This window comes from Pongo pygmaeus, chromosome 1 (assembly GCF_028885625.2).
Source record: "Pongo pygmaeus isolate AG05252 chromosome 1, NHGRI_mPonPyg2-v2.0_pri, whole genome shotgun sequence".
NCBI classification, from domain to species: domain Eukaryota; kingdom Metazoa; phylum Chordata; class Mammalia; order Primates; family Hominidae; genus Pongo; species Pongo pygmaeus.
In genome coordinates, this window is record NC_072373.2 from 188,205,221 (window position 1) to 188,231,201 (window position 25,981).

The 25,981-nt window shown below is 41.3% G+C and overlaps 1 protein-coding gene across 2 annotated transcripts in view; it reads left to right on the top strand.

The window, feature by feature from the left end:
* Positions 1-23,024, top strand: part of ZMYND12 (zinc finger MYND-type containing 12) — a 25,788-nt gene extending 2,764 nt beyond the window's left edge. For both annotated transcript variants that reach the window (XM_063657187.1, XM_054492325.1), the window contains exons 2-8: positions 3,717-3,858; positions 5,132-5,303; positions 13,322-13,491; positions 16,807-16,929; positions 17,962-18,073; positions 20,051-20,196; positions 22,483-23,024. In XM_063657187.1, the coding sequence (XP_063513257.1) occupies positions 3,717-3,858; positions 5,132-5,303; positions 13,322-13,491; positions 16,807-16,929; positions 17,962-18,073; positions 20,051-20,196; positions 22,483-22,605 (988 nt within the window). In that variant the 3' untranslated portion in view covers positions 22,606-23,024. The remainder of the gene's footprint in view (positions 1-3,716; positions 3,859-5,131; positions 5,304-13,321; positions 13,492-16,806; positions 16,930-17,961; positions 18,074-20,050; positions 20,197-22,482) is intronic.
* The last annotated feature ends 2,957 nt before the right edge of the window (positions 23,025-25,981 follow it).

Sequence of the window (25,981 nt, forward strand, 5' to 3'; positions counted from 1 at the left end):
GAGGCTTTGGGTCACCCCTGGAGAGATGGCCAGTAAACCGCCGTGAGTAAAACCTGCCACTCAGGCTTGGGAAAGATTCAACCCTTTTGCTTGGTGTGAGCACTGACTTTTTCCTTAAAACACCCCTGTCCTCTGTATCCCTCCAGCCGGAAGTAATTCCTTCTTCCTCTGAACTAACTTTACAGTACTCTGTATCTCTCAGATGACTCATATTTCCCTTCATTTTAATTGTTGGTGAGTGTGTTATTTCAATTTTGTTATGTTCCATTAATGCTAGATATTATGTTAAATGTGTACAGAGGGACTGTCAAGTATGCTAACTTTTGATCTATGTCTGACCTGTCATTGTATGCCCCATAGTCTCTAGCAAAGTGTCTTGAAATAGTTGGCACTTGTGCTTTTATCCCTTGGGCCAAAAAATAAAAAATAAAAACATGAAAAAAAAAGAAAGACATAGTTGGCACTTATACCTGATGAATGCATGTATAAATTATCATCTTCTATGCCCTTCAATTTTTTTCTTTTACTTGCTTTTAATTCTCTTTAAGACCTTCTCCTTTTGTTTCTTTGCTTCCTTTTCTCCAGATTTCTATGTCTTTGTGTCTTGGAGATTTCAAGATTTTTTGATAAAACAAAACTGAGGTCGTTGTTCTATAGCTTTTGATGGTTGAATGTAAAGCATCTAGTACCCTGCCTGGAACCACGTTGGCACACAATAAATGTTCTTTTTCATCATCCCAAGTTTAAGGAGCAAGAAAGTCAGTTTGAATTTGTGAAAGTTTTTTTCTGCAAAAGAATATTTTTCCTGATTATAAATGCAATTCATGCTCACTGCAGAAAATCTGAAAATATAAAAAATAAAGAAGAAAAATAATCCATAATCCCACAACCCAGAGATTAATAACCTGAAATTTTGGTGAATTTCCTTCTTTTCTCTGAATACATTTATTTTATATATTGTGTGTAATCTTGTGCATATTGCTGTGTAGTGGATTATGACCATTCTCAGAGAATAGCACATTTTTATTTACTTTAGAGACACAGTAGAACTTTTTTTTTATTATTTTTTTTGAGACGGAGTCTTGCTCTGTCGCCCAGGCTGGAGCGCAATGGCACCATCTTGGCTCACTGCAACCTCTACCTCCCGGGTTCAAGCAATTCTCTTGCCTCAGCCTCCCAAGTAGCTGGGATTACAGGGATGTGCCACCACGCCCAGCTAATTTTTTTGTATTTTTAGTAGAGACGGCGTTTCACCATATTGGTCAGGCTGGTCTCGAATTCCTGACCTTGTGATCCGCCCTCCTCGGCCTCCCAAAGTGCTGGGATTACAGGACACTAGAACATTTTTAAGAAAAGGTAATTTTATGGAAGTACATGCTAAGACATTGGTGACAGGTAAAAGAGACTTCAGTACCATAGGTTTGCATGAATTTAAATGTCTTTAGTCAGGGGGGTCATTCTGTAAATCACTACAGATACTATTGCTTCCTGTTCTTGAATACCATTTCACCATTGGTCTCCCCCACACTGCCAGTGATGGCATTTAAATTTGCACTTCATATGTCAAAAAAAAGGAAAAATTATTGCAAAAAATATTGCAGATTACTAAGAAAACAAACAGTGAAGTGGTATTCAGTAATAGGAAGCTGTAGGATCAGTGGTGAATTGTAGAATGAATGCCCTACCTAAAGACATTCAAATTCAGCTTAAAAAAAACATGATAATAGCCAAACAAAACATGTCTGGCTCACAAGCTACTAAATTGTGAGCCCTGATTGAAAGCATTTATCCATTCCTACTTTATCCCTGACCCTGTGTTAGGTGTTACGGATGGGACAGATCAATAAGCAGGAAGCCCGCAAATATATAAATAAAGCTCACTTTTTTAGAAAGGCAAGATATGTCAGTTGCTCTCAGTGGAACAAAAGTTCAGGCATCTAAGTTAACATTTCCATTGCTTACAAGCCCCACTTGATAAATTCCCTGTGGAACTCAGCTATATCCTGGCTAAGTGCTTTTATTGATCTGTTTATAATAATTCTCTACCTCCCCAAAAACATTTTAAATGGTTTCTGTCATTTCTTTGGTAGCAGTCACAACTTGTAAAGAAAATACTTTAATTGCATTTCTATTGTCCAAGAAGGTGGCAATATTGTCCAAGAAGGTGCTTGAACATGGCTGTATATTGTCTGTGGCTGCTTTTGTGCTACAACAGCAGAGTTGAGTAGTTGCAACAGAGACCCTATAGCTCTCAAGCCTAAAATATTTATCTGACCCTTTACAGAAAAACTTTTCTGATCCCTCCTCTAGATTATTGTTACCTGTTTTGAAATATGTATAAATGGAATCAAACAGTTAACTCACATTTAAGTGAAAATCTGTAATAAGCAATAGAAATGCAAAAACCCATGATTGTATGCATCTAACAACAGAGCCTCAAAATACATGAAGCAAAAACAGACAGAACTGGAGAGAAAAATAGACAATTTAATAATAATAGTTGAAGACTTCAATATCCTACCTTCAGTGATGAACAGAACAACTAGATGAAAGATCCAGTGTCCCACTCTCAGTAATGAATAGAACAACTAGATAGAAGATCAAATATCCCACTTTCAGTAATATGTAGAACAATTAGACAGATCAGCAAGGAAATATAAGACTTGAACCACACTATAAACCAACTAGACCTAACAGATATCTGTAGAACACCATTCAATAACTTGAGAATGCGTATTCTTCTCTAGTGCATATAGAACATTCTTCAGGATAGAACATATGTTAGACCATAAAATAAATCTCAATAAATTTATAAGGATTGATTTCATACAGAGTATGTTCTCCACCTACATGGAATGAAATTAGTAGTCAATAACAGAAGGAAATTTGGTAAATTTACAAATATGTAGAAATAACACACTTTTAACCAATGAGTCACAGAAGACATTACAAGGGAAATTAGAAAATGCTTTGAGATAAATGAAAACAAAAACAACATACTAAAACTTAGATGCTGGCAAAGCAGTACTCAGAGGTTACTATATGAATTTAGTACTCATATGAATTTATACTAATATACATTACATTGAAAAGAAGATCGCAAATCAGTAACCTAGCATTTCATCTTAAGAAACTAGAAAAAGAAGAGCAAACTAAAACATATTTATAAACTCCTTTATGCACAGCCCTGTGTTGGGTATAGATACAAGCTAGCAGAAGAAAGGAAAATTGAAGATTATAGCAGAGATAAAACAGAATAAAGAAACTACAGAGAGAACCGATGAGACCAAAAGTTGGCTCCTTGAAAAGACCAACAAAATTGACAAACCTTTAGCTAGGTTGACTGGCCTAGAAAAGAAGATTCAGATTACTAAAATCAGAAATGAAAGTGAGGACATTACTACCAACCTTGCAGAAATAAAAGAGATTATAAGAGAACACTATGAGCAATTGCATGCCAACATCCCTGTGTGACTTCAGAATGTGAATGAGTGCCTGCAGAAACAACATACTCTCCAATCCCAACACAGTTTATACATCATCAAATAACCACATGAAAGGAAAGAGATTTGAGTCTCAGAAATGGCTTTGAGCTCCCTGCCTGGTTTGTGTTTGGCTTACTTTTCTGGTGTCTAGGGATAGGCCAGTAGGAGGGTTAATGGAATCTTAAGTCATGCCAAATATAAAGATCATGAAGTCTATGTTTCTGTTGTCAGTGGGGTGGTACATCAGAAAGCTGACTGGGACAGCATCCATGAGAAAATATGTCAGCTCTTGATTCCACTGCGCACTTCCATACCCTTCTACAATTCAGAGGAAGAACGGCAGCATGGCCTGCAGCAGCTGCAGCAGCGGCAGGTAGGGCCTATGGCACTTTCCAAGTTTAAGTCGTAGGTGCGGTGAAGCTGCCCAAGACAAGGGTCGAACTGTATTGAGATCACTAAATTGTAACCTCACTGAGGGCAGAGACTTTGTTTTATATCTTTTTAAGTCCTCAACACCATCCAGTCTATTGTTTTCCCCATTTACTAAATACTCACTGTATTAGTCTGCTAGCACTGTCGCAATCAAATATCACAAACTTGGTGGCTCAAACAGCATACATTTATTTCCTCACAGCTCTGGAGGCTGGGAAGTCCAAGATCAAGGGGTCAGCAGGTTTGGTTTCTTCTGAGGCCTCTCTTCCTGGCTTGCAGATGGCTGCTTTCCTGCAGTGTCTTCACATGGTCCTTTGTGTGCAAGCATGCCTGGTATCTCTTTGTGTGTCCAGTTTCCTCTTTTTATAAAGACACAAGTCAGATTAGGTTAGGGCCCACCCTAATGGCCTCATTCTGACTTAATCACCTCTCTACAGGCCCTAGCTCCAATTATAGTCACGTTGTGACAGACTGCAGGATAGGGCTTCAACACATGAATTTTGGCAGGGGACACAGTTCAGCCCATAACATCCACAGATACCAAGAGCCTGGCCACATAATAGGAGGGTTAAGAATGATGTATGGATATACTACTGAATAAAGGAGGTTAGCAAAACCTGCCACTATTATTATGTATAGTGTTGAGTATTATTGAGTATTGAGCATCTCAATCACTCTAAAAAATTAGCCCCTTATTATAAGCCATAAATCTCTAAACATAAGATCCATCCATTTTACTGTTATGACACTTTGATAGTGGCCTTAGAACAATGCAGAGTTAAAGTTTTTTGTGATATTAGCTAAACAATAATTCTGGAAGGGAAAATGAGATGTTTCTCTCAAAATTAACTCAATTAGGAAGGCAGAAAGTTTCAGATTGTCCTGAGACATGCTAGCTTTGCTAAAGTAAAGTTTTATTAGAACTATAAAATAATACTCATTTATTCATCTGATAACTATATTGAGCATTCATCTATGCCAAGCACTGAACTAAGATGAAAATACACATGTTCCTGGGCCTTAAGCAACTCATAGTCCAGAGTTTGCCTTCTTATATCACTTATGTGGGGCTTCACGTCCACTCTAATACAGGCAGGCTCACTATGTGACTTTAACTGGGTCATTAGGTGTTGGCCTTATCCCCAGGGCCGTCTACATCCACCTTTGCCTTTAACTTTAGACTGTCTCAGATAGTCTGTTTCTCTCTTCCACAGAAGTATTTGATTGAATTCTGCTACACCGTAGCCCAGAAATACCTCTTTGAAGGGAAACACGAAGATGCTGTACCAGCAGCTTTGCATTCCCTTCGCTTCCGTGTGAACCTGTACGGCCTGAGCTCCGTAGAGCTTGTGCCTGCTTACCTGCTATTGGCCGAGGCCAGCCTTGGTGAGTGAAACCGACTTGAGATCCTTGGATCCCTTAAGTGGTGTTATGTTTGGGTCACACCAGTGATCAAAGAGTCACTCTTGACAGTGGCACCAAGAGACCTATTGTAGAAGGAGCAGGGTTGCTGTAAAGTTAAGCACAAGGTAGGGAAGGAGATGTCACAGACTTTTGTCTACAGCTGGCAGAAATCCACTCACGCTGGCCTGCACAAAAAGGAGGAACTTTGTGAGGGTGCTGTAGTATCCTACAGGAGCTGAGGCTTCATGAGGGACTAGAATTGGAGTGCCTTTTGTTCTCTCTCGGGCCTTGTCTCCTGTATGTACTTCTCTCTGGGTATCTGCTTTGCTATTTTCCCTCTCTGCAGACCAGATTTGTCTACCCTATGCTCACTGTAGAAGACAACTACCCCAAAATGACAGATGGAGTTTTTCAGTTTACATGTTTTCTAAGTTTGAAGTAGGCAGTAGAAACTAATTAGTTTCTGATTTCCAATTACAAATTTGTAGAAGACAGAATTTTGTTGACATGGCTTGAGTGTGGGATCCACCTTTGTTCCCTGGGATCAGAGCCACATAGTTTAGAAATACAGGAACCCACCCCTATAGATGGGAGAGGCAATTCTGAGAGTATAGAGCAGACTTAGCAGATACCCTACGTGGTGGCTACTACAAAAGGAAAATTGGCATTTTGAGAGGAATTGATATTCTTGAGCATCTGCAGTGTTTTAGGCACTGTGCTACCATTTCTTATATTTTGATAGCCACCGTTTTAAAAAATGCTTCATATGTTTTAATAGCCACCATTAAAAAAATACTTTTTTAAAAGTAAAACTTTTTTAAAAGTAAAACTGTTAAAATTAAGTACAATATAAAGAACTTTTTTATCCCCTGAGTTCTCTGAGAGTAAGTTGTTCACCTGATTCCCTATCCTTAGAATACTTCAGTGTCCCCTTAGTAAATGAGATAGATTGTATTGTGGTTATGAAGGAGAATGTCTTTGTGGGAACCACACAAGGGGACCCTGTCATCTAAGAAGGCCCCATTCAAGTTTCTCGAATTTTCCCAATAACATCTTTATAGCAAAAGGATACAGTTCAGGATCACACTTTTCATTTTGTTGCCATGTGTTGGCAACAAAACTCTGGAATAGTTTCTCAACCTTTTCTTGACTTTTATGACCTTGACACTTTTAAAGGTTACAGGCCAATTGTATAATAGATTTCTCAATTTGAGTTTGTCTGATATTTGCTAATGATGGGACTCACGTTATGGATTTTTGGCAAAAACAGTACAGAGGTGATGCTGTGTTCTCATCCCATCCTACAAACTGGCATGTTTTCATTTTTTTCATTACTGATGGTGTTCATTTTAATTACTTTATTAGGATGGTGTCTGCCAGGCTTCCTCCCTGTAATGTTACTCTTTCACCCTTCTGTAATTAATAACTTTAATTTTCATTTCATGGAGAGGTCCTTTGAAACTATATAAATATCCCATTCCTCATCGAATTTTCAATGTATTCATTTAGTTATTTATATCAGTACTGCCTCTTTATTCAATGGGCTTAAATCCATTACCATCATTAATTTGATCCTCAAACTGTCCCTGATTTGACCAGTGACAGCCCCCACTCAAGCTGGCTTCTGCATCTCCTAGATACAACCCCATTTGTTCTTTGCTCACTTGACTGCTTTCTGGAACATACCTCTAAAGAGCCCTGATTTCTTTCAGTGGAAAGTGAAATTCAGAAGCCGAAAGCTGTGCACTAGATGTACTCATGCTATTGGGGTATTACTGCTCCCAGGCCTTCTCAGTGGAGTTAGGGAGTAAGTGTAAATATAATAATGGGTGTACGTATACACACATTACATCTGTATTTATTTCTACATCTATATATCTTCTTTTTTTTTTTTTTTTGAGACCGAGTCTCACTCTGTCACCCAGGCTAGAGTGCAGTGGCGCAATCTGAGCTCACTGCAGCCTCCTCCTCCCTGGTTCAAGCAATTCTCCTGCCTCAGCCTCCCGAGTAGCTGGGACTACAGGTGTGTGCCACCACGCCTGGCTCATTTTTGTATTTGTAGTAGAGACGGGGTTTCACCATGTTGGTGATCTTGAACTCCTGTCCTCAAGTGATCCACCTGCTTCAGCTTCCCAAAGTGCTGGGATTACAGGTGTGAGCCACCATGTCTGGCCTATATCTATATATCTACATCAATATCTGTATGACCACTAGTCTATACTGTTTGATCCAGATTTAATACAGCACCACAGGGTTCACTCTGATTTACTTCCATTCCATAATTGCAACTCCCTTTGCTGACAGCTTTCACTTTCATTAGTTTATTTACATATTAATGAGTTCCCCTATATGAATCAATCCCTGCTCTCTAACTCCATCCTTTCCACCTTACAAATACCTCCTCCCGCTCCATGGGCTCTGACTCCCCATTCCAGGCTGCCTCTGCTGCATGGATCCCTCCTCACTTGTGTGGGTTCCAACTCCCCATACCAGGCTGTTTGCCTGCAGGAATGCCCTGCTCACCCTGCCCAGGTCTGACACCCCATTCCAGACTGTCTTTCCTCCAAACTAATGAGAAAAGCACTGGACAAAAAAATACAGCCCAGGTTCTCTTTACTTCTGACACTGGCTAGCTATGGGATTCTGGAAAAGTCACCCTAGCCCAAGTCTCATCATCTCTCATCTAGACCACTGCCTACTAACTGGTCTCCCCACATCTTCTCTGGCCTCCCTCCAATGTGGTTTGCATACAAAAATGTGACCCATCACTCCTCTAAATAAAGATCAAATTTCTAAAGCAACCCATGAGGCTCTGCTTGATCTAGCCCTTAACAAATTCTCTCACCTCAATTCTATCACCTTGTCTCTCTTGAATTATTCTCTCCCTCCCTTCCAGTTACACCGACCGGCCTTTTCTCAGTTCCTCAGAAGCACGATGCTTTCCTTGTTTGGAAAAGCTTTTCTGTAGCCACTCTCTCTGCTTCTCCTCTTCTTCCCTTCATCAAATTAACTCTTTGTCATCTTTCAGGTTTCAGCTCAAGGGTTACTACTGCCTTGTGTAGAAGATTTCCCAGGGCTCCAGACCAGGTTGGGTCTCCCCCTTTTTTTTTTTTTTTTTAGACGGAGTCCCGATATATTGTACAGGCTGGAGGGCAATGGCCTGATCTTGGCTCACTGCAACCTCTGCCTCCCAGGGACAAGTGATTCTCTTGCCTCAGCCTCCCGAGTAGCTAGGACTACAGGCACGCGCCACCACGCCCAGCTATTTTTTGTAGTTTTAGTAGAGATAGGGTTTCAATATGTTGCCCAGGCTGGTCTTGAACTCCTGGCTTCAAATGATCCACCTGCCTCAGCCTCCCAAAGTGCTGGGATTACAGGTGTGAGCCACTGCACCCAGCTGGGTCTCTTTTTTAATATACTCATTTAAAGACCTACTCCTTTCTTCTGAGCACTTACTCCATTAATAATTGTATTCATTGATGAGATTATTTAATTGTCTCCCTGCTCCAGTAGACTGTAAGCTCAGGGAGAACTGAATCTGTGTCTATTCTTATTCATCACAGATGTCTTCACACTCAGCCCAGTACTTAGCACAGAGAAGGTACTAAAAAAATAATTTCATAGTACCTGAAACCTTGCGAGCACTGTGTAAGTATGTGTTGAATCTGAGTTCTCTTCACAGGATTCTTTTAAGGATGAAATGAGTTCGAGTGTAATGACCATGAAAGTGCTTTGAAGTCTAGAAAGTGCTGTCTAAATAGAAGATTTCACTGTAACTCCACAGTCATTGGTTTAAAACCTTGCTAACATTTTTGGAAGTCTAAAGAAATCACTTTCCTGTGCACATGTTTATTTCCCATCTTAGAGATTCCTTCAGACTGGAGTGGACAGATAACAGCAATTCAGCTTTTTTTTTCTTTTTAGTAAAACTTTGAAATTTTAATCAACTAGAAATGACATTTTCAGTAACACTTCAAGGAGGAGCCACCCTACTCATCTTCCCCCACTGTTACCAGCGTTTTGGAAGCAGGAGAGCCTGGGTTCAAATATCAGCTCTTTCTTTACTGGCTGAGTGATCGTAGGCACCAAGCTCTTCCTCACTCAGAGCTCTCACATATATGGTTCCTTTTGCCTGGGATGCTCTTTCCTCTCTCATACATGGCTGGCTTTTGATCATCCTTCAGGTGTCTGCTTAAACTGGCCAGGTGTGGTGACTCACACCTGTAATTTCAGCACTTCAGGAAGTCGAAATGGGAGGATCTTTTGAGCCCAGGAATTCAAGATCAGCCTGGGCAACCTAGCAAGACCTCATCTCTTAAAAAAAAAAAAAATTAGGCGGGCATGGTGGCATGCACTTGTAGTAGTCCCAGCTACTTGGGAGGCTGAGGTGGGAAGATTGCTTGAGCCCAGGAGGTGGAGGCTGCAGTGACCTAGGATTTTGGTTACTGTGTTCCGTTCATTTCCTTCACAGCACTCATGTTTTGTCTATTTATTGTATGCCTACTTCACTTGATTTTAAGCTTCTTGGAGTCAGGGATCATGTCTTAGTGTGCATTGAGCATAATGCATTGTGATAGAGACTCAATCAGTTAGGTGAATATATGGTTGGTTGAATGAATGAAGTTGCCTCCTCTTCAAATTCCTCATCTGATGATTATTTCACAGGGCTGTTGGCAGACTTAGACCACAGATGCAAAGGGACTAGCACAATGTCGGGCAAATAACAGGTCTTCAATAAATGCAGATTCCCTTTTCTTCCCCTGGGCACCTCACAGCCACAACCTTTGACTCAGCTGTGACTGCCGTATGCTGCATTCCTTCACTTTCATCACCAAGTCCTGCAAAATCTTCCCCCGTAATATCTCCCAGATCTGCCGTTAACCCAGTGTAAGCCTGTTGCCTCACCCTTCGGACAGGTACCACTGATCTGTAAGTGGCTGTTCTTTCTCAATTCCATACACTAGGAAAATCACCCTAAGGGGTAGTATCTCTTCCTTTGTGTCTCCACCACCTCCACTTCACCCTGTGCCTCTCCATATAGGCAATGTCCATAAGAGGCAGGCCTGAACTTACGCACTCACTGGTCACAGTCTTAGTTCTGACTGTAATCTCATGGGCTAGTAGCAGCCCATTCTTCTCATCGTACTCTCTCTCTCTAGCCTCACAGTTTATTCTCCCAAGTACGCCTTTTCCTTTAGGACTGATGCTTGTTTAGATGCTAGTTCAGCTGGGCCTTGGAGTCTTCCTTCTTTGGCATTGCCTCCTTGAGTGAGAACTGGATGTTGAAAATTTTAAACTTCCAATATTTGTCAATGCCCTGTACCATTTTTTCCCCATCTAAACAATCTTAGTTAAGATTGTTTAACATTCTTCAAATGTGAGAGGACTTCAGCCTAAACCTCATATTTTATAGACAAAGCCTGGAGGGAAGATGTGACTTGCCATGTTCACATGCGCCAAGATCAGGGACTAGGCCTCATGCTCCTAATCTAGTAGTTTCCCATTTTAGTTTGCACTTTGACCTTCCGTCAGGCAAAGTTACTTGCTTCTTCTTGTAGACTGCTTCCTCTTCATCTCTTTTCCTTTAATTCAGTGATGTAGGGTTACAAGTAGAATAAAAGCATGCTTACATATGAACTAGGTCTGACAGGAAGGACACAGAGGAGCAGAGGGTTGGCTTATGAGGGGTTCGTGTCCTTATCTCCTGACCCTTCATTGATGCCGTTTCTGCTGCAGCACGTATCACACCAATGCTTCACCCCCAGAGCACGCCTCCTGCCCTGCAGCACGCTGACATAGTGGCTTTCTATTCAGTTCAGACAAATTTCCCCAGGAGCCAAGCAGGTAGGCAGGCCTCTGTATATGTAAAGATGATATGTAATAAACAAAAAGCTTTAAGTGTCAAGAGTGTCTAAATATTAGCAATAAAGGTGGCTTTCCTTTCTCTCACCTCCCACATTACTTAGTAACTGTGTGTTGTCCATTCTACCTCCTGTCTTTTTGATCTCCTCTTCCTTAGTTCACTGTCTTATTTCAGGCTCTTAAGCGTGCTTGCCCGAACTATTTCAGACATCTTCCAGTGAATCTTCTACCTTTATTCCTCTCCTCTGGTCCCTCCTCCACATTGGTTCCAGAGGATCTTTCTCAATTTAAATCCGATTCTCTCACCCTTTTTGAAAATCCTCGTTTTTATCCGCATGCATCAAGTTCCTTGGCATAACTCACTAAGCCCTCTGTGACCTGCCCCCTGCCTATCACCATAGCCTCATTTTCTGCCATTCTGTCCTTCACAATTTGTGCTCCAGCATCACAAGCCAATATAGTCGGCCCTCCATATTTGCAGGTTCTGCGTCTGCCCTTTCAAGCAACCACGGATCAAAAATATTTTTTAAAATAATACAATGATTAAAAATGATACAAATAAAAACAATACATGATGTTACTTGTGGGCTTATAAACAAAAAAAGAAAAAATTTAAACTTAAGACAAAAATGATATAGTAGAACAAGTATTTACATAGCATTTACATTGTATTAGGTATTATAAGTAATTTAGAGATGGTTTAAAGTAAAAGGAATGATGTGCATAGGTTATATGCAAATACTACACTGCTTTATATTAGAACCTTGAGCATCCTTATATTTAGGTATCTGATGGGGGTTCTGGAACCAATTCCCTGCAGCTATGACTCTGTATAGTTCTATGAACATAACATATTATTTCATATTTCTCTGACATTGCACATGCTGTTACTTCTGCCTGGAATGCTCTCCCTGCCTTATCTACCTGGAAAACTTCTATTCATCCTCAAAACCCAGCTCAGACTCTGCTTCAGTGTCCCTCTCCATCTCATCTATAGAATTAAACATTTCCTATCCTCTCACACTTCCAAAGCTTATGTTTCTATTGCAATTATACTATATTGTAAATACATTTGTTTTCATGTTGCACTTTGAATCCCCATCACTCAACACAAGGCCTGGCACATAAAGGGTATTAAATATGCATAATATATTTCACAATTGAGATATAATTCACATATCATAAAATTCACCGTTTTAAAGAACAATTCAGGCCAGACACAGTGTCTCACGCCAGTATTCCCAGCACTTTGGAAGGTCGAGGTGGGTGGATCACCCGATGTCAGCGGTTTGAGACCAGCCTGGCAAACATGGTGAAACCCTGTCTCTACTAAAAATACAAAAATTAGCGGGGCGTGGTGGCGCATGCTTGCAGTCCCAGCTACTTGGGAGGCTGAGGCATGAGAATCACTTGAACCCGAGAGGCAGAGGTTTTAGTGAGCCGAGATCACGCCACTACACTCCAGTCTGGGCAACAAAGTGAGACTCCGTCAAAAAAAAAAAAAAAAGACAATCCAGTGGTTTTAGCACATTCTGAAGGTTGTGCAACAATCACCATGATCTATTTCCACAACATTTTAATCACCCCTAAAAGAAAGCCTGTAATTGTCAGCAGTTACTCCCTCTTAGTTCCTCCCTTGCATTGGACCCCCTGTTAGTGCCTCCATTGCATTGGACTCCCTGTCGCCTGGTCACCACTAGTTTACTTTCCATCTCTATGGATTTGCCTATTCTGGACATTTCATATAAATGGAATCATACAATATGTGGCCTTTGGTGTCTGGTTTCTTTCTCTTAGTATAGTGTTTTCAAAGTTCATCCAATTATAGCAGGTAGCACTACTTCATTCCTTCTTATAACTGAGTAATATTCCACTCTTGGATATGGAGATGGAGATAGAGATGCCTCCTTTTGGTCATCCACTCATCAGCTGATGGACATTTACATTGTTTCTGTTTTTTTTTTTTTTTTTTTTTGGCTCTTCCAAATAGGCTGCTATGAACATTCCTGTATGAGTTTTTGTGTGTCAATAAATACTTGAGTCAATGAATAAATGAGTGAATGGGTAATGACTCATATTTCCTCATGTGTTCTTTGGCCTGGATATGAATTATAACCTTCTTTTCTGCTGTTGGGCAGGTCTGGGCCGAATCGTTCAGGCTGAAGAATATCTATTCCAAGCTCAGTGGACAGTCCTCAAATCAACTGACTGTAGTAATGCCACCCACTCTTTACTGCATCGGAACCTGGGACTTCTCTATATAGCTAAGAAAAACTATGAAGAAGCCCGTTATCATCTGGCCAATGATGTAAACAAGCTAAGTTATAACACCTGGATATTTCCAAAATCTAAATTATAACACCTGTATATTTCCGAAATCTGTTTAATTTTTTTAAAACTGTGCATTTCTCTAAAACTTTCTGTTTACAACTGATTATTTGGTGGGATGTTAGCCATAACACAATTCTACCGGCCTGAGTTCAAGCATTTCTACTTCATAGCTATTCAACCTTGGCCAGGTCACATATTCCTGAAGTTTCAGTTGCCCTGAAGAGTAAAGGGAGGCAAAACAGCATACTCGTTAAGAGAAGGGCTTTGCTGGCCGGGCATGGTGGCTCACGCCTGTAAACCCAGCACTTTGGGAGGCCAAGGTGGGCGGATCACAAGGTCAGGAGATTGAGACCATCCTGGCCAACATGGTGAAACCCCGTCCCTACTAAAATACAAAAAATTAGCCAGGCATGGTGGTGCACGCCTGTAGTCCGAGCTACTCGGAATGCTGAGGCAGGGGAATTGCTTGAACCCAGGAGGTGGAGGTTGCAGTGAGCTGAGATCGCGCCACTGCACTCCAGCCTGGCGACAGAGCAAGACTTTGTCTCAAAAAAAAAAAAGAGAGAGAGAGAAGGGCTTTGCTTCTAGTCACAGATCTGTTGTTTCACTAGCCACATAGTCTTGGAAAATTTATTTAACCTCTTTCATCACCTGCAAGACAGGAATAATAAAATAGTCTCTGCCTCATTGGGTCATTGCGAAGATTAATAATAGGGCAATATATGTACAGTACTTTGGCTATTATTTTTAAAAATAACAGTAATATCTCTACTTCAGAGTGTTGGTTATTAAATTTAAAAGAGCTAAATGTATAAGAAAGCACTTATCGATGATAAAACTCTGTACAAAGGTTAGATGGGATGTTGAGGGTGATACTGAATTGTTCTTTCAAAATTTAAGGGGTTTCTATTAGGATTTCAGTACTGGAAAATATTACCAGAGAAAAGAGTTCCTGGGTGTGAAATCTGAGTTAGCGTAGAGTCAGACTGCAGTCTCCATGCAGGTTGGTTCTCTCTTCAGCCTCTCTTCTGGCCTCTGCACCAAGCAGCCCTTACTCTGGTTGCCTGCCTGTACAATGTCCATAAATTAAATTTTACGCTGGTTACTCTTTAAATTCCACTACCCCGTATCCATTCTCTGCCCTACTCTGTGCCCTGGGAGCCTGACCTCTATGGACTCCACAACCTCTGTGGACTCCATTGCTCTCTGGCCTTGGTTGGGTTTGGAGAGTGGAAGGCACAGTTGGGGAGTGGAGAGTAGAAGGAGAAAAAGGCTGGGGCACTGATTCTCTCTGCTGCCTCTCTGCCCCACCCCTAATCTGGCAGGAACAGTGTTCCTCTGTGGCCACAGCTCCTGTCAGGCAGCCTTCTTCCATAGTGCTAGCTCTTGCTGGGCCCTGGTAACCTTGTTTCCTCCCCTTGCTGTTTCAGGTGTAGGGATGGTAATAGTTTCTTGCTATTGGTAGTCCCTGGTGTTTCACTAGGCCTTGTTGGTTTTACTCGTAGGGCTTTTCCCTAGCCCTTGTTGGTTTCTTCACCCTTGTACATGTCAAATAATAATTCCACTAAACTATCTTCAGGCAATCTTATTGAGGGTGCCATCTAGTTCCACCTGGGCTCCTGACTAATACAATTCTTTGCGTTTCCTCTCTATACTCTACATCCTCCAACAAATTAAGTAGAGGCACATTCTGTCCTGAGCTGGGCCACACAGTTAAGAATTAGTAGGCCAGGTGTGGTGGCTCACGCCTGTAATCCCAGCACTTTGGGAGGCCGAAGCAGGCAGATCATGAGGTCAGGAGTTCGAGACCAGCCTGGCCAATATGGTGAAACCCCGTCTCTATAAAAAATACAAAAATTAGCTGGGCGCAGTGGCTCATGCCTGTAATCCCAGCACTTTGGGAGGCCGAGGTGGGCGGATCACCAGAGGTTGGGAGTTTGAGATCAGCCTGACTAACATGGTGAAACCCTGTCTAAATATACAAAATTAGCTGGGTGTGGTGACATATGCCTGTAATTCCAGCTACTCGGGAGGCTGAGGCAGGAGAATTGCTTGAACCTGGGAGGCAGAGGTTGCAGTGAGCCAGGATTGCACCACTGCACTCCAGCCTGGGCGACAGAGTGAGACTCAGTCTCCAAAAAAAGAAAATACAAAAATTAGCCAGGTGTGGTGATGCGTGCCTGTAGTGCCAGCTGCTCGGAAGGCTGAGGCAAAAGAATCGCTTGAATCCGGGAGGCGAGGTTGCAGTGAGCCAAGATCGCGTCACTGTACTCCAGCCTGGGCGACAGAGGGAGACTCTGTCTTTAAAAAAAAAAAAAAAAAAAATTAGCACAAGCTCAGATTCCTTAGCCTAGCTTTTTAAATACACACACACACACACACACACACACACACACACACACAGCTTTATTGATATATACCATAAAATTCACCCATTTTACGTATACAATTAAATTATTTTTAGCAAATTTACAGAGTAGCGCAACCATCAGCACTATCAAGTTTCAGAACACTTCCATTACCCCAAAGAGATCCCTTGTATCCATTTGCAGTCATTTCCCATCCCTGTTCCAGCCCCAGGCAACCACTTCCTGTTTCTACAAATTTGCCTTCTCAGGACAGTTCATACAGACAGAATCATGTGTGGTCCTTTGCATCTGACCTCTTTCACCTAGGGTTATTATTCTGAGATTCATCCATGTTGTTGCGTGTATCAACAGTTCATTCCTCTTATTGCTGATTAGCATTCCATTGCCTGGATATACCACAATTTGTCTATCCGTTCATCACTTGATGGACATTTTGGTTGTTTCTATGTTTTGTGTATTTTAAATAATGCTGATATAAACATTTATGTACAAGTCTTTGTGGGTAGGTACTTAGAAGAGGAATTGCTGGGTCATGTAGTAACTCTATGTTTAACTTTTTAAGGAACTACCAAACTGTTTCCACAGAGGCTGCACCCTTTTACATTCCCACTGGCAGTGTGTGAGGGTTTCATTTTCTCCATATCCTTCCCAACACTTTTGATTTTCTGTATTTGATTCTAGCCATCCAGTGATATCTCATTATAGCTTTGTTTTGCATTTACCTAATTACTATGTTAGCATCTATTCATGTGCTTATTATTCATCTGAATATCTTTTTGGAGAAATGTCAGTTCAGATCTTTTGCCCATTTTTAAATTGGAATGTTGTAACAGTTTTTTGTATGTATTCTAGATACAAGTCCTTTATCAGATATATGATTTGCAAAAGGAACTTAAGCACTCTCCTTCTTCCTTCTGCTATAGATTTATTTTGCCAGTTGTGCCTTTGGAACAGAGGACATTAGGACTTCAGGAGGCTACTTCCACCTGGCTAACATATTCTATGACCTTAAAAAGTTGGACCTGGCAGACACATTGTACACCAAGGTGAGCTGGGGAATGTGGGAGCTGAGCCCTCACTCTTAGGCTTGGTGTCTTACGACTTGTATTAGACTATTCATGAAAAACATACCATTCATGAGAAAGAGAGGTACAGAGAGATGAAGTGGCTTGCCCAAGATTATATAGCCTGATACATGATATACACCATTTTCTTTCTTCCAGTGTCTCCACTACCAAAATAGACTAACCCTTAACATCCATAGGGTGATTAACGAATAATGAAGGACAGGTCCGTAAGAGCCAAACCCCTTCAAATAGACTGTTGTATGCTGTGTCATACCCATAGCAGCAAGCTAATGTGGGCATATTGAAGTGTGCGATAGAGGAGATTTCCAAGGGAAGTCTATTGCTACAAGATCCTGTCAAGGGATCCAAGAACATGAGAAATTTCCATAATTACATATAAAATATTTTAAACTGTTTCCAATATATTAAAATGTCAGTTGTATCCATATAGTAACACCTCACTTAGCAGGCACTCATTTGTGTAATAAATGTGTAATATAGGCTTTCTGCTGATTGTTGATTCATGTTTTAGACCTGCTTCTGAGAAAGAGGCATTTTGCTGTAGCTTAAAAGCTTTAGAATCAGATAGACCAGGGTTTAAATTCTGGCTATGCCACTTAACAGCTCTTACCAGAAGTCATGTGTGATCTTCTCTGAGCCTCAGTTTATTTACATGTAAAATGGGAATAATAAGAATATTACATCAGGATGTTGTGAGGATGTGAAGGTTTCGTGTTGTGTGTGCTGTACAAAAGATAGCCACTGTTATTAGACCCCACTAGGGCTACCCCAAGATGAGCTGCCACAGGCCCTTTGCAGCCCGTCACTTGTCACACTTACCTTGGCCAGGCCTGTTTGGGCTCCTAGGGTTCCCTCTGCCTCTAGGCACAGTAAGAGAGAGAACCTCCAGGTTGTCCAGAAGCCCGGCCAAATGCGCTATTCTCCTCACCTGCCTGGTCCGACAGCTGAGATCTGGCCTGCTTGTCATATTACTGTCTCTTTTCCCAACAGGTCTCTGAGATCTGGCATGCATATTTGAACAATCACTATCAAGTCCTCTCACAGGTTCACACCCAACAAATGGATTTACTGGGCAAATTATTTGAGAATGACACTGGCTTGGGTAAGTGGCAGTTTTCCCTGAAGGGAGAGCAGTGACTTCATCTCATCCAATACACAGATCTTGTCCCTAAGAGGGAAAGCATCTGTCCCTGTCATGAATCACACCATTGCCACCTTCCCCATGTTGCTGATGGAGAAAACTGAGACACGGGGATCAAAGAGATTTTACCAGTGTTGGGAAGAATTCAGATCCTTATCATCACACATAGCCATTCGTGGGTTACTAAGGGACAGATTTAGAGGAAAAAAAAGACCCCATCAAAGCCCCCTGTGATTTCTGCAGAGCATCCATTTCTATGTTATCCCTCCAGGGCAGCAGTCCCAATCTCTCCCTGGCACCAGGGACCCGTTTCATGGAAGACAATTTTTCCATGGACTGGGGGGTGTGGGAGGAATGGTTTCAGGAGAATTCAAGTGCATTACATTTATTGTGTACTATGTTTTTATTATTATTAATATATTGTAATATATAATGAAATAATTATACCATGCATCATAATCAGTGGGAGCCCTGAGCTTGTTTTCCTGCAACTAGATGGTCCCATCTGGGAGTGATGGGTGACAGTGACAGATCATCAGGCATTAGATTCTCATAAGGAGTGTACATCCTAGATCCTTTGCATGCACAGTTCACAATAGGGTTCACGCTCCTAAGAGAATCTGATGCTGCCGCTGAACTGACAGGAGGTGGAGCTCAGGTGGTAATGCAAGCAATGGGGAGTGGCTGTAAATACAGATGAAGCTTTACTCACCCCCACCACCCCTGCTCACTACCTGCTGTGCAGCCCGATTCCTAACAGGCCACAAAACAGTTCTGGTCCATGGCCTGGGGGTTGGGGACTCTTGCTCCAGGACACGTAAGCCAACGTAGACTCTACACAGAAGGTGCATTGCTGATTTCTTCTGGTGCCTTAGCTTCGTGCTTTACTGAACAGTGAGCTTCTCAGTGGCAGGGCCCAATTGGATTAAACTGTATTCCCCAGCGCAGCAAAGGGCTAAGTGTTGAATAGTACCGTACAGCATCATGCCTTCAAAGACAATGAAAAGACACAGAGGATCTAGTTTCTGCTCAAAAGAGACATACAGTGCAGCTGGTGATATAGAACCTATAGGCAATAACAAAAGAACATTCCTGTGAGTCCAAATTATATTACAAGATGAGTTCCAGAATGAAGAGGTGAGGACAGCTGGGTGGTGTTGAAGAAGGAAGACTCTTTGGAGGAGAGATTTTGAGCTAAAGTTTAAAAAATTAATAACTTTATTGAATTTTCTCTCATTATATAAATAGTTCATGTTACAGCTGAAAACTTGGAAATCATAGATATCCAAAGATAGCCAACCTTAACCTGATGGTGTATATCCTTTTTGTCTTTTTCTCTAAGCTTAGTACTTGTATAAGTGCTTTTAAGTGCATGTAGTGACTTCTCAGTAAATGATGACTAAAGTAGGACCAAAAACTACCGGGGAAAATAGTAAACAGACTCTCAGAGGGAAGCATGAAGGTTGTTGCTTACACATCTATGGCCTAGAGGAGAAGAGTTAAGCTGCTGCAGCTGCAAGAAGTCCCTTCCCCCAGTTCTCTCCTCTCAGCTATAGAGTGGAAGCTGAATTGGACCCAAGGAATCTGCCTGTGACAGATTCTCTGTGTTTGCAAGCCCAAGATATCTAGAGTTCAGGACTCCGAAAGAGAGAAACCTTAGCAACTTTGGGACCTGTGGGAGTGAGCATATTTTTAGGCTACTCTGATAATGGCATGCTAAGCAAAGCTGGAAAGTGGTCTGAAACTCCTGCTTTGGGGCTTCCTGCTTTGCACCTGGAGGGAGTCCTCTAGGTAAAAAATTTGCTGTAATTGGTGCTATTTCCACCAGTGCCCCTGGGAAGGCTTCAGCAGACCAGGCCCTTTAACAGCTGAGTGCTTTTGATGAGGCAGACTCAGTTGCCAAAAGCCCGTTTTTTCTTTCTTCCCCTTCCAATGCAGATGAAGCCCAGGAAGCAGAAGCCATTCGCATCCTGACTTCAATCTTGAACATTCGAGAATCTACATCTGACAAAGCTCCCCAAAAAACCATCTTTGTTCTGAAGATCCTGGTCATGCTTTACTACCTAATGATGAATTCTTCAAAGGCAAGTTTCCCTAAAAAAGCAACACGTTTAAAATGAAGGTAGAAATTCATCTAGTTGAACTCATTTGTGTTTTGCCAAATTCCAATAGCTTTTGCCCTCAGAGCAAGCCCTCACTCCAAAGAGGTTCAGATGCTCACGACGTTTCTCCTGTGTTGAGTCTAGCCTGCATAATGGAAACTGGATTGTCTTCTTCCCCCGAGGGTTCCCAGTCTTGCATAGATAAAGGGAGTCTGGGGCAGTGCTGGGAAGCCTGCAGGGCAGGAAGGCTCTGGGGAGCCTTGGACGGATGAAGTAGCCGCTCTAACTCCACTCAGTTACTGAGTTCCCTGTTGCTGCGGGGATTCAGGCAGAAATGCATTGCCATGAAATGATTCAAAAAGTAACTGTTTTTGAGTACTTTTACATACCAGTTGTTGGCCTAAACCCTTTACATAATTATCATACTTAATGCTTACACCAACATTAATGAGGTAGCTATTTTATTATCTCTACTTTACAAACAAGGAAACTGAGGCACCGAGAGGGTCAATTCTTTGCCCAATGTCTTACAGACAGTAAGTGGCATATCTCAGGTTTATTGATTTATTGGTTGATTCTCTCATTCATTCAAACATTTATTGAAAATCTACCATTTGTAAAGCACTAATCTAGGGACTGGGGATACAGTGGTGATCCATACGTTTCCTATGTCCATGGCTCTGGTGTTTTTTGGAGGAGTGGAAATAAACATGTATGTCTAATATAATTTCAGATAGTAGAAACTGCTAGAAAGAAAACTAGGCCAGGCACAGTGTCTCATGACTGTATTCCCAGTACTTTGGGAGGCCGAGCCGGGATGATTCCTTATGTCCAGGAGTTCAAGACCAGCCTGGGCAACATAATGAGACCCACTCTCTACTAAAAATAAAAATAAAAAAATCAGCCGGGCCTAGAGGTGTGCACCTGTAGTCCCAGCCACTCGGGAGGCTGAGATAAGAGGATTACTTGAGCCCAGGAGATTGAGGCTGCAGTGAGCCATGCTTGTGCCACTGCACTCCAGCCTGGGTGACAGAGCAAGATCCTGTCTCAAAAAAAAAAAAAAAAAAAAAAAAAGAAGAAGAAGAAGAAGAAAAAGCAGTAGGCGGGGGAGACAGAGGAGGCTGGTTGGAGGGAGGCCTTTTTGTGTGGGTGACATGGGAAAATTTAAGACTCCTTTCCTCCCTCCTCCCTTTCTTCTTTTCTTTCTTCAGCTAACTTTTACTAAGCACCTGCAGTATACCAGGCCTGGAGGAGCTCACAGGTTATAATAGAGTGTGACAGTGAAGCCCAGAGCACTGTGGGAGCACAGTGCACAGGGCACTAACCCTGTCTGGGATAGGGGTAGGAATGGGTGAGGAATAGGAAAACATTTCCACTGAACTTTCAAATTTACATTGGACAAAACCTCATTTCTACGGTGCAATGTCCAATTTTCCACTGTATACTCAAGGAAGTCATTACCCCAGGGTGTGTTAGATCTACAAGAGGCCTTAGACAAAAGGCACACATCTATCTATCCATCAAGACTGGCACCTCACTTCCTTCAGGCCTTCACTTGACTCAGCTGTTTTCTTTTCAGTGAAGCGTTCCCTGCTCTCCCTGTGTAAAACTGCAAACCCCCACTGCTACCTCTAATGCTTCCTATCCCCTTTCATGCTTTATTTTTTTCCTTAGCATTTATCCCTATTTAAGAGACTATCGTGTTTTACTTATTTGTCTTCTTTATTGTCTTTCTCCTCTACTACACTGTAAGTTCCATGAGAATAGGAATTTCTGCCTATACTCACAGGACCTGGAACATGGTAAACATTCAATAACAATTTATAGGAAGGAAGGAAGGAAGAGAAGAAGGGAGGAAGAAATGGGAGCCTCTTTCCAAGTCAAAACTCTGGGCCACATGGTCCCCAGGACCACCCCAGAGTGGTAATTTACTTGTGGCACCTGTCACCTCTATGTCTTCCAGTGATGGCCTTTAGGGCCTGATTAAGGTCCTACAAAGATCTCACTTTGTTAAGAAGGTATACTTAGTTTGTACTTAGTTCGTCAAGTCAGGTGGGGTTTTTTTCTGGTGCCTGCTGCCTTGCCCAGTGCACATGTGGCTAGCTGTAAGGGCCCAGTGTGTTTACAGGTTTATCAACAAGAGCTCAGTGGGTGGTATGAAAAGGTGGTGAGTTCTCTCTCATGTTTCTGGAGTTGAGCACAGATGGGGCTTCCCATTGTTATGCTTTCCTGTGACAACTTCCTTTTGTCACTGCAATTCTATTTCAGGCACAGGAATATGGCATGAGGGCCCTCAGTCTAGCCAAGGAACAACAGCTTGATGTCCATGAGCAAAGCACCATTCAAGAGTTATTAAGTCTCATTTCAACTGAAGACCATCCCATTACTTAGTGACCCATGAGCTCTGCATCAAGGGTTATTCCAGGGGCTACTGAAGATCTAATATATTCCAGCCTTGCACAACTGCTTTGAGGTACTGTAGACTGCTGAAGTTTCCACCCTCTTCCCCTGGGATTGCACACATAGCTGTTATTTTTTTCTTACACGGCATATTAAGGGAATATAAAGCTTTAGGCATAGAAATCACTAAAAACTGTGTTTGTCTTGACCTTTTTACTTGATTTATCATGACTTTGTATGACAGAGTACTATGTATTTGTAACCACTAATATGGTATTTGTAATTAAACTACAAGTAGTTTGTCATTTCCCAGAAGTCTCCCAACGATGCATGTTTCATATACTTTTGCTAAAGGAGGGGAAATGGAGGGGTAATGGAGGGGGTAGGGAATAAAGCTATATTGGAACAAAGTTTCTCTATTCTTAATTCTATGCTGGAATTAATTTAGCGTTAATCTGAGGTAGATTGTGATACAGTACCCATTATAATAGAGCAATCACTAAGAAAATAACTCTAAAAATAGTTAAAAATCAACAAAGGGATTACAATGGTATGCTAGAAAATATCCACTTAAAGAAAAGGTGAGATAGAGGAACAAAAAGGACATGAGACACATAGAAAACAAATAGCAAAATGCAGGCATAAATTAGACATAAGGTCTTTCTGTGCCAGAGGAGGCCCCTGCGCCTGTCAAGGAGCTTCAGTATGGATTGACTGAGATGCCATTCCAGGGTGGTATCTTTCTTATCTCTGACAATAATTTGAAGCAGACATGGGCCATCTATACAGTCTAGGGGAGAGGCACTCTGAAAGATCCCCTGTGATGGAGAGGACAGAGGGTGAGCCTTGGACTCAGACATGCCTGAGCTCAAATTCCAGCTCTCTCACATCGTTGGTTTGTGACCTTGATCTCCCCATAGCCTCATCCATTACTGTTGTAAAATGGCCCAGATGTGGCCACAGCTGTATCAGCTCATCCCATCTTGATGACTCTGGTAATTTAGCATATCCTTTTTTTTCTCCCTTAGTTCCTCTCCAGACTTGCCAAGCAGCATTTTGCTTTGTGAGTAGATCTGCACCCAGGGAGAAGATATGCAGGTCAAGAACCTGTCAGAGAGTTTTATGTTCCTCACTGTAAATTAATTCACTCAGACACCCTGCCCCTTCAGGTAAAATCAGCTGGAAACCGCTCCCCCGGCCCCCCGCTCCTACCCCCCCATTTCCATACTTCTGGGCATTCTTATGCTTCTCCATGATGGCTATGAAGTCCCAGGGGCTTACTTGTCTTTCAGCCATCTCTTAATCTAATTTTCAGCCTCAGATGAATTCTCATTCTCCAGTCAACATTGTGTAGCACTTTCTTCTTCCCTTTAAAGACAGAGCCCCTTCTTCTTAGCTCTTAACCCATAACCCCAAATATGAGTCAGCTCTTTCAAATAGACTCTTAATGAAGACTGGAGGGGTAAGGAGGAGGATCAACAACTCTTCAGCAGATAATTTCAAAGAAAATATTAGAACTTACCTATTCTAAAAACATTCTAAAAAGTCCATTTTATTAGACTCTCACTCTATTCTTTTCTTTATTCCTTGGCCTCTTTCTGCCTTCTCACTCCTGTCTTATCTATTCTCCCTGAATTCCTGTTCATTAACCCTTCTGCACTGAATAAATTTATAAAGTTATTGTTTAAATTTATTGTTTCTATTTTTTTATTTTTATTTATTTATTTATTTTTGAGATGCAGTCTTGCTCTGTCGCCCAGGCTGGAGTGCAGTGGTGTGATCTTGGCTCACTGCAAGCTCCGCCTCCTGGGTTCACGCCATTCTCCTGCCTCAGCCTCCTGAGTAGCTGGGACTACAGGCACCCACCACCACGCCCGGCTAATTTTTTGTATTTTTTTTTAGTAGAGATGCGGTTTCACCGTGTTAGTCAGGATGGTCTCGATCTCCTGACCTCATGATCTGCTTGCCTCCGTCTCCCAAAGTGCTGGGATTACAGGTGTGAGCCACCGCGCCCGGCCAATTTATTGTTTCTATTGACTGATTTACTTCTTGGCTATAGGCCATAATTTTCTGCTTTTTTTTCATGCTTAGTAATTTAATTTTCGTTTTTCTTCTTTTCTAACACATGTATTTAAGGCTATAAATTTTACCCTATATACTGCTTTAGCTGATCCCATATATTTTAAAAATGCAGTATTTTATTTTTCTAAATGTTTCCTATTTTTTATGATTCATGAGTCACTTAGAAATATGACTCTTAATTTCCAAAAGAGAAGTTCTAAAACAACTTCTTTGCTATTGATTTCTACCTTTATTGAGGTCCTAGAACATACTGTATATAATTTTGATTTTTAGAAATGTTCTTTATAGAATGTGGTCAATATTTTAAGTGTTCCGTGTGTGCTAGAAAATAATGAAGTTATTGGGAGCAGTGCCCCGTAAGTCAAGTTTGTTCATATTTTCAATTCTTGAATATTTTTGCTGACTTTTTGTTCATTTCTAAGAAAAGTATAAAATCTATCCACTAACATTGTGGATTTATCTATTTCTCCTTGTAGTCCTGTTAGTTTTTGCTTTATATATATATATATATACACACACACATATATATAATATATATATACATATATAATATATATACACACATATATAATATATATACACATATATTTTATATATATACATATATAATACATATATACACATATATAATATATATATACACACATATATAATATATATGTGTGTATATATACATTTTTTTTTTCTTTTTTTTGAGACGGAGTCTCACTCTATCCCCCAGCCTAGAGTGGAGTGGCGCGATCTTGGCTCACTGCAACCTCTGCCACCTGGGTTCAAGTGATTCTCCTGCCTCAGCCTCCCAAGTAGCTGGGATTACAGGCATGTGCCACCATGCTCGGCTGATTTTTGTATTATTAGTAGAGACCATCTTGGCTAGGCTGGTCTTGAACACCTGACCTCGTGATCCACCTGCCTCGGCCTCCCAAAGTGCTGGGATTACAGGCATGAGCCACCATGCCTGGCCTGTTTTTGCTTTATATTTTTTGAGGCTTTGTTATTAGGTGTCTACACATTTAAATATTATATTTTCCTAGTGAATGGAATTTTTTTGTATTATGAAGTGTGATTCTCTTTATCTCTAGTAATGTTTTGGGCCTTAGAGTTTATTTTGGTCTCATATTAATATAGCTGCATTCACTTCCTTTGGGGCTGGATTGCTCGTTATCAGCTAGGCATCATCACCATTCCCTTCATCATTTACCTCTGCTTCTAAGGGGAAGCTTAGAGCTATAGTTCTCAGTATCCCTCTCCTTTTATGATTCTGGATAACATTCTGTCAATGAGG